Below are 10,398 nucleotides of genomic sequence, written 5' to 3'. Positions count from 1 at the left end.
AAATGATTTGATGCTCCTTAATTACTCCCCAATTTTAGTTATTTCTTATCGTAATTTTTTACATGCGCTTTTAGATGTTTTTACCCTCATTTAGTTTGTTAATTTATCTATATTATTATTAAAAAAAATTAATTACATGTTTGTAATACATTCTTAAGTAAAAAAGAAAAAAAGAAAAAAACCTTTAAAAAAAACAAGAAGAAGGCAATGATAGGAGGCACCGAATAGTTAGTACTCTGTACTCTACCATACATATAAAATTAATTAAATAAAAAAAAAGTAATTAAAAAAAAATAAAAAATAGTATGGCCCATGAACAATAGTAAGGGGTTTTTGAATAGAAAAATTCGGAAAGAATCCCGCCACCGTAACTTTTATCGTATTATTTTACTAAACTGTGGTTTTTTTATTTTATTTTATTGTTGGTACGAAATTTTTACTACCATTAACGATGATTAATCTTTATTGAAGAATCTGTTGATAACATAAAATGGATTGAAATCTTTATCACTTAAACTAATTTATTGTTTGGGACTAAACTGTAACTTTTATTGTTGATAATAATAATAATAATAGTAAATCGACTAATTCATTACTTTTTACCATAGAAAAGTCACGGACTCAAAAACATAAAAATCAAGTATATCTATTTGTTTATATTTTTTATGTACTAGTATATCTTAAGGGAAATGCCCGGATCCATATTATATCTATTCGTTCATTTATAAATATAATAAATGTCATTTCATTATATTTGATAAGGTATCTTTACAAATATATATAATATTCATACTCTCTTCTATTATTATTGGCAGCCTCTCTTCTATTATTATTATTATTATTATTATTATTATTATTATTATTATTATTATTATTATTATTATTATTATTATTATTATTATTATTTACGGCATTGGATAGTTGAAGCTTTTAATCCTTCAACTGGTTGTTTCCAATTTTACATGAATGAACAGCGCTTCCCATCATTAAGCACAAAATTGCAATAGACCAAATAGTAGGTAAGGTAACTTAATCACAAATTTGAAAGGTACGTAATGGAGTAATTATATTATAGATATCTAGTCACTTAAAAAAATACGTACATATAGTCACTTTATAGTTATACAATTGTGTGGGCAACAATGTTGACTTTTGTTTTAAAAATCTCTTTCAAGAGCTGAAAAATGATTCCTACAAAAATAAAGCATCATATTCACACCAACAATAAATTTATTTAAATGGTAAAATATATAGACTTCTAAAATAGGTAATCAGCGGAGAATCCAGTTTGTTCATTTTATAAATTATTCGATGGAGATTAATCACTGTTAAATGATAGTGAAAACTTCTACAAGAAAATTTTGATTGTGTCACTATTAGTGTGATATTTTAAACATATACTATATGTAAGTTGAATGTACGTATAACGTCTCGTTATAGTCGTAGATAAGGAGTGTGAGTGTGATCCACCTTGATAAGATAGATCCAACTTTTTTTTTTGGGTATACAATAGATCCAACTTCTTTAATATACTTTTACAAGGACATATAATAATATTGCATATGTATATGCCATTCAAAAAATAAATGCATGTGTATAGAGGAGAAGAAAATTAAGATCAAGAAAGGATGAGAGAGTATGACTTTTAGCTAGGTCAAGTTGCCACATAGAAAACCTAAAAAAAGGCAAGAGAGAAAACCTACACAATGATAAATTTAAAATAATTGGAGAAAGAAAAAAACTAAAAGAATTCAGAATATTTCTTTTCAAATCATATGCGTCCAATAATTCTAAGAGACTTATCCAGGTCGAAATTAACAATTTTGTGAATAGTTTTAAATTTAACTTGATAGTCAAGGCTGCTGTCAATAATGTTTTTGATGCCCGTGTAAATAATGAATTTGGTGCCCGATATTTTTACAATATTTTGAAGAATTTAATTTATATGTACTGTCAGTGTAAGATTATTTTACACATGCGTCCAATAATATACTAACACATCATGTATGGTATTTAAAAACACATGATGTGTCACGTTCATTAAATGATGTGACAATACATCATTGAATGCAAGTATAAAAAATCTTTACACTGACAGTGCACAACATGCACAACAATTAAACTCAAAAAATCATGGCGATTTAGTATTTTTTTTTATTGGATTTCTTTATTTATAGTGAAACAAATTTTAGTTGAAATTTGAGTGTTTCATTGGGCCATGCTTATCAAAAACTTGTTTCGTTCTAAAGAGTATTGGAGTCTTATTGAAAATGCGTAGAAAGTACCAAGACACAACTAAGGTAAAACGTGCTCAATTACAAGCTTTACATATAGAATTTGAGATTCTTGCAATTATAGCAAATCGCATGACGTCTCCACATGGTAAATCTATGGATCAAATTAAAGTTGTTGGAAAAGTGTTTCGTTCTATGACTTTAAAGTTCAATTATGTTGTTTGTTCTATTGAACAGTCTAATGATGTTACCACCCTCACTATTGATGAGTTGCAAAGCAGTTTATTTGTTCGTGAACAACGTATGAAGGCCACTCAATAGAAAGATGATGAACAAGCACTAAAGGTATCATATTCTGGGCGAGGTAATGGTCGAGGGAGAGGTAGAGGTGGAGCTGGATCTCAAGGTGGTAGGGGTTGAGGAAGACATAGTAAAGATTTTATTGAATGCTATAGATGTTATAAATTTGGACATTATCAAAGTACTTTAGCTAAGAAGGAGATGCTTAAGGGATTACTTACTCTGCAAGAAAATGTGAAAACTTGTTAAGACTATCGTTGGCAAGCAACATAAAGATTCAATACCAAAAAGTACAAATTGGAGAGCTATTGAGAAGCTTCAACTAATTCACTCTTATATATGTAGACCAATTAATCCAACTTCAAATGGAAATGGCGAAAGCATGTACTTTATAACATTCACTTATGACTTTAGTAGGAAAAATATGAACTTATCCTTTGATATAAAAGTCAAGTGTTCTTGAAATATTTAAAAGGTTTAAACATGTAGTTGAGAAATAATCAAATAGTCAAATTATGTTTAAGGATTGATAGAGGTGGTGAGTTCACCTCAACTATTTTTGCTGACCTTTTGTGTTGTGTCACATTGGTATATAAAAATAATTAACTGCACTTTATACTCCACAATAAAATAGAGTATCTGTGAGAAATAATAGAACTCTTATAAATATGGTTGAAGTATTCTAGCCGGGAAGAGTGTTCAAATTTGATTAATTCGTGTTCCCACATATATATTTTCAATATATATTAAGTAACAAGTTTTAAAAGTTTTTTTATACAATGAGAAAGAAAAAGAAAACAACAAAAAAGTGTTGGGTTTAAGTGTTTTGTATTAGTTGTTCTGTGTATCTTGTTAGCAGTCATAGTCGCGTGATAGACGCAAACGAGTAAGGCCAGCTATTTGGCGTGCAATAGGCGCAGACTTGTGTCATGCTAGTTTGTTATGTTAGACATGGTGGGCGTAAACTTGTGTTGTATGACTAATAGCGTCAATATAAGGCTTAATCTCTCTATTGATCAAGTAACGAGAATGAAAATTATCTCACAAAAAGAAACTAGATTCTACGGTGAAATTCTCAAGGCATCAACAAGAGAATGCTCTTCAAAACCGCTTAGTCTAGTTTAAGAGTCAATTGTGACATATAATGGAATTAGTTTATAGAGTATAATATAACATACTCATTCCGTTTTTTAGTCTATCTCGGTACGTCTTGTGCAAGGGAGGCTGTTTGTGTTAATATATATCATTTTGGCTTCTTCAAAAAAAAATTACTCATTTCGTCCCATTTTATAAGAGTTATTTCGACTAAATGATACTATTAACTTATTTTGCTTTGACCATATTTTTTTTAATAATATATAGATATAAATATTAACATATAAGATTTTATTTGATTTATTTTGACGAGTATTTTCAAAATATCAAGCTTTCATAATTTTTACTAATAGTTAATTAAAGATATTAATGATAAAAATTGTGACATACGTGCAGTAGTCAAACTAGTTCTTATATTTTAAAACGGATGAAATATATAAATATGAAATTGAATTAAATAAATTTTTTTGACAAAATTTAAAATTAAATAATTAGAATGTGAGTGAGAATACGAAAATGATGGTACAAAAGGTGCAACCATCGTTAAACATGGTCATGAAATATTTGACCATATTAAGACCCTCCATTTATTATTGCCATCAAATCCGCATAAATAAATAAATTAATAAAATCCAGACGCAACAACAAATCCGTGTTACACACCATCTCAAATAAGCCAATAACAAAAGCGCGTGAGCGATAAAACGAGAGTTTGAGAGTGGGGAAGGAGAACAAAATGAAATGAGCAGAGAGAAAGAGAGTGGAGAACCGCCGGTGGTGAATGGTAAACCTGTCACATAAAGGGGGGCCACCATGTGAATTTGCCAATACTGTGCAAAATTCATATCACAGACTCCATTCTCTCCTCTTCTATTACTCAATCTAGAATTCTATATTAATAAATTTCCCTCTTAACGCGAATATGTGATGTGGTCGAGATTCAAACTCTGATCTTCTGTATATATAATTCAATATCCCGTCAATTGAGCTAAGTTTATGGAACTCTATATTATATTTTTTTTTTCTTTCAATTTGAACATTAAAGAGTGACAAATAATTTAATAATAACATGTACTAGTATTAGAGAAGACTTATCATTTAAAGAATGAATCGTTTTTTTATTTTATGAGTGACAAATTTTTTTTTTTGGCTAGTGTAGTAATTTTTTTTGCTAGTACTCTTGCTTGTACAGTGAAATATTTTTCTTTATATATATATATATATATATATATATATATATATATATATATATATATATATATATATATATATATATATATATATATTTGTCATTCAAAAAATATAAATAATGAATCTTTCCAAATAACTTAGTTTAATTTTTCTTTAATATTTTTTATTTATGCTTTGATAGAAATTTAAATTATCAAGTCTTCTTTAATTAAAAAGTAAAGAGAACTCAAGAGCACTCGGATGAGATAACGCGAGTTTATTCTAATTTAACTAAGATCTTGAGTTCGTTCTCTAACTTGAACATGCAACAATAAAAATCACAAAAATTCCTAATTCAATTTTTAAAAAAGTTTTACTTTAAATCCAAATCACAATCACAATGAGTGTGAAATAGAATGTAAAACAGTCAACTAAAGTAGGTCCTAGGTATGTATAGGAGAGTGGTTTCACTCCGGCGACATAATCGTCCGGTGCAACCATAGTCTTTAGATTGAAAATAAAAAAATTAAAATTTAGGAAACAAAATTTTATGAAACAAAATTTTAAGGATTAGGATCCACACTTCTCCCTCTCCGATGCAATATCACGGGAGGAAATCCTTTCTCCTATATAGTAGAATGAGCTAAATTTGATAAATTTTTAAAGTATTAAATATGTTTTTGATTCTTATAAAATTGTGATCTTTTATGTTTAGTTCTTATTTAATTTTTATTAAATTTTTAGTCCCTGAAAAATTATTCTACACTCAGTTTTGGTCCCTATAGTTAAGACAACATGTATTTTTGATTTTTTTTTTCACAAATATGTTTAGAATATCATAAAAAATTCCTCTAGAAAAAATGAGCTCAAAATTTAAGTTTTAGGTCATAATTTTCGCTGCTTTTATCTTAAACTTTTGCCTTTTAAAAAATTCATATTTAATTCACACCATGTTGAAAAATTCCAAATTTTAGTGAATAAATTTTATATGAAATTTTAATAATAATATTTAATAAGTATTCATCACTCCAATAATACCTCTTTCAAATGTTCTAATCGGGTCCAATCAATAAACTCTACATCATTATATAAAATTAAGCGAGTCTCATAAAAATATATTTTATTGAAAATGAGGTGGGTCCTAGCACTAGTACAAGTTTGCTTTACTCCAATTAGATTACCTATTAAGTGAGAGTGGATTAAATTACCCTCATGTGAATTTTGGACCATTGGATGCAAAAGTAAAAAAATTTAAAAATTAAAAAGTGGAATTTTAAGGATGGATTTATGCACTGCTTCATATTTGTACGGGAGAGAATCTTCTCCCTATTAAGTAGCTACGTTTAAAAAATAGATAATAACCATTGTGGATATTCTTATATATCACATCGACACATTGATAATATTTCCCAAATAAACTCTATAGAAAATATCCATTGAAAAATAAAAGCTTTACATGTTGTATTGAATATCATGTGCCCAAAATCACAAGTTAGTATTTTCCATACATGTTGTCACAATACTCATAATAATGTGTTAATTTTTTATATATATTTTAATTAAACTTTCATTTTTTCTCAACTAGCTAGTTTAATTTAAAGTATTAAAAAATTGATATATTTTTATTTTTATTTTAATGGATCTTCATGAGAACTGTGGCTATCTGCACGGACGAGGATCAGAAAAGAATACCCCGACCCATGAAAAAGAGACTGAGGACGAATAATATTTAGATGGCAGAAAAGAAAATAGGAAAATATTTTTAGCTCAATCTCTGCATCATTGATATCCTTAGCTGCTGATTTTTTGCTCGCTAAACCACTTATATTTTGATTGGTTCTTTACTTTATCTTTTGGTTCTTTCTTTTTCTATCAGGTACCTTTTGTACTATTTGTACAAATTGTTTCTTGTTTTAATATATGTCTGTCTTTAAAAAAAATATATTACGGTAAAAAAAAATATATATTAAAATTAATTACATTAGACTTATATGTATTAAATTTATAGAATTAAATTAGTAATACTCATTCTTAGTAAAACTTATCTTAATTGAAAATGTTATTAAGCTAAATATTTTTATTCGCATTCAATATCTCACAGTTATGTGTGTTAGTAGTGTATATGAATTTTAAATAATGATCATCGAGTAAACTATCAAATTAGTTCTTGAGTTTGTAGAACCCTCTTAAAAGGTTATTAATTTTATAAATATTTTATAAAAGTTTTTGTCACTGTCAAATTTTATTCATATTAATCCTTTTGAAAATATGCTAGAGACTAAATTAATAGTAACTAAATAGAGTTATGGACCAAATTTATAGTAAATTATTAAAATATAAAAACTTATTGGCAATAAAACATGAACTTAGTAAAAAAATAAAAATAAAACATGAACTAAATTGACTTATTAATAATATTATACAGACCATTATTCACAAAGTAAGAGACTTATTTAAAAGTGTCTTATAAAATTTCTACCAAAAAAAAAAGTGTCTTATAAAATTAGTGATTAAATTGATAGTTTATTTGATGATTATGCATACATATAAAGACAACAAAAATGAAAAATACTACTCCTGCTAATTATTTTTTTCTCCCATTTTAATGATTTTTTTTAAGTTTATAACGAGCTAGGATCGAACCCATAACCTATAACATACTACCAAAATTTATCACCACTATACCAAACCTAATGACTTCATTTTAATGAAATTTAACAATGACGATTTAATTGGATAAATACAAAAAGAATTATACAAATAAAAAAAGATTATGTAAGATAATTGAAAAAAAAAAGATTATGTAAGATAATTGAAGTAGTACTATTATTTAATTTAAAATGTCCTTTACCCACGTCAGCAAAGCAACCCTTCACCATTCTCTCAGTCTGATTTCATTCATTCAGCTATGCTTTTTAACGTCCCATCACCCCACCCCTCTCTCTCTCTCTCTCTCTAAAAAAAATTCTAATTTTTTCTCTCTTTTTCTTTCTCACTCTCAAAACAAAACCCCAAATCCAAACAAAACGCTCCTCTTCTTCAAAACCATCAACAAAACCCGTGAAAACAAAAACACACTCTTTATTCGCAACAACAAAACGCCACCGTTTTACTCACCAGCAAAATCCATAAATTACTTACCCTAATTTTATAGAACCTTCTAGAAACTTACTTTCTTCATCATCATGGATTCTTCATCTGGTGGTGGTGGTGGTGGTGGTTCAGGAGCACCTTCAGAACCACCATCAACAACAACAACAAATTCACCTACAGTTACTGTAACAACCGTACAACCGGAGGGATCTTCACCACCACCACCAGCTCCACCAAGCCGTTACGAATCACAAAAACGTCGTGATTGGAACACTTTCTTACAGTATCTACAAAATCACAAACCGCCATTGACGCTTGCACGGTGCAGTGGTGCACACGTGATCGAGTTTTTGAAATATCTCGATCAATTCGGGAAGACGAAAGTTCATGTATCCGGATGTCCGTACTTCGGACATCCGAATCCTCCTGCTCCCTGTGCCTGCCCGTTAAAACAGGCGTGGGGAAGCCTTGATGCGTTGATCGGACGACTCAGAGCGGCTTATGAAGAGAACGGAGGCCGTCCTGAGTCTAATCCGTTCGGCGCAAAGGCAGTGAGGATTTATTTGAGGGAAGTGAGAGAAGGACAGGCTAAAGCTAGAGGGATTCCTTATGAGAAGAAGAAGAGAAAGAGGTCTACAGTGACAGTTTCAGCTGTGAGTAGTAGTGGTGGTGGTAATGATGATAGCGGCGGTGGTAACGGTGGTGCAGGTGACAACACTGTTGTTGGTGGTGGTACAACTGCAACTGATACTGCTAATGTTAGTACAGCCACCACTGCAGTATAGTAATATCTTAATTATATTTATTAATTTCTCCCCATTTCTTTGTTTAAAATTTTATGTCTTTAATTAGTTTTAATTTTAAGGAAATTAATTGTGATTAAAGCTTATTATTATTATTATTATTAAGTTACATATTAATTATTATTAATAATATTATTATGCCTATTTTTCATCAACAAAAAATGTAGGTGTATATATAAATTTATTATTATTGTTTGATTAATGTATGCTTCAACTCAATTTTCATGATTATTCCATGAATTAGAAATATTCTGAGCAAGCTGGCATTTATTAATTAAATAATTTTTTTAATTATTCTATTTTTAATATTCTTTAGCTTATGCTATTGGTTTTTAATGTGATATGTTTGCTCAATGTACTATGGTGAAGCTACATAAATATAATATTTATTATTATTATTATTATTATTATTATTATTATTATTGGAACTTGTTATGGGAATGAACTAATTGTCAGAATAAAAAACTCCCAAATCATTTTTATTACCATATTCTTCTTTGTTTTTCTTGCTAATATTCTTGTTTGGGTTTATGTAATTGGAGGGTGAATTGAGGAGTGAGCTCAAATACTCTTAATTTTTGTATTTTTTTTATTTTGTTTAATATACATACTCCATCTATGAAAAAATATAAGCAAATTTTACTTTTAAGTTTCACTGCATAATTAATATATTTGATCTATATAATTGAATTTTGCTTATATTTTATCGGTGAGGTGTACTATTGTTACTAATAAACTATCAACTAGCAAGTACATCATTATTCCTCCTCACCTCCTCCTCCTCTTACATAATGACATTTCATATTAATTTTGTCTTCATTCATATGGTGAAGACCCCTTGCTTTGAATGATATCAATTAATTTGTTGAAAGTATGAACAATGAGAAAGAAAAATCATAATGATATGTCTTTATCTGAAATTGTCAATTTCTTACTACAAAACAATGTAGCTAGACTAGATTTAGATACAGGAATAACAAAGGGTATAATGACCCTTCCATAATTATGATTATAATCATAAAAATTATTTTTAAAAGATAGATAATTAATCATAGTTAATTTTACTCCTTCTTCTTCCTCTTTTGTCTTTGTTTTAGTGTTGATGCAGCTAGTAAATTATTCAATAAGATTATGAAGATGTAACTCTTCAATTGTATACTGTTCATATATGGTCCCCCAGAGGCTCTTTCTGAATCTACTGGCTTCAATCTATCAACAATGATGAAAACACACGTGCAATAACTTATCATTTTCTCAAAACTTTTTTGTTTTTGCACACTTCTGTTTCAGGTGTTCTTTTCTGCAACTTGATTTAAGATGTTGTTTTTGTGCTATGATTTTGTTTTTCAGTTTTAAAGTTTTGGCTTATTTTCTACTGGTTTATGGCTTAGGTAGGTGTTGGGAATTTTCAGATTTAATTTGACTTTATTGACCATGATTTTTTTATACACCATCAATGTTGTTGGTTGTTATTTGTTAGAGAGATCAATATTTCACACACCAATGTTAGTAATATGGAGTAATTCATTCCATTCTAAAATATAAGTAAAAATTAGTTAAGAAAAATTGATATATTTAATGTAAAATTTAGAGTAGACACATTAACTTTTGTCAACTTATTTTTATTTATATTTTAGGACGGAGGGAGTAACTGACTTAATAATGATAGTTATTTTAAGATTAGATGGTTTGTTTAGGACGAA

The 10,398-nt window shown here is 28.5% G+C and overlaps 1 protein-coding gene across 1 annotated transcript; it reads left to right on the top strand.

The window, feature by feature from the left end:
• Positions 1 to 7,747: 7,747 nt before the first annotated feature.
• Positions 7,748 to 8,969, top strand: LOC123919011 (protein LIGHT-DEPENDENT SHORT HYPOCOTYLS 6). Its single transcript, XM_045971234.1, has one exon. The coding sequence runs from the start codon at positions 7,985 to 7,987 to the stop codon at positions 8,675 to 8,677; it is 693 nt and encodes a 230-aa protein (XP_045827190.1). The 5' UTR covers positions 7,748 to 7,984; the 3' UTR covers positions 8,678 to 8,969.
• Positions 8,970 to 10,398: the final 1,429 nt, after the last annotated feature.

The sequence above is a fragment of the Trifolium pratense genome, linkage group LG3 (genome assembly GCF_020283565.1).
Source record: "Trifolium pratense cultivar HEN17-A07 linkage group LG3, ARS_RC_1.1, whole genome shotgun sequence".
Classification (NCBI taxonomy): Eukaryota; Viridiplantae; Streptophyta; class Magnoliopsida; order Fabales; family Fabaceae; genus Trifolium; species Trifolium pratense.
This window is presented reverse-complemented; position numbering and strand designations above follow the sequence as displayed.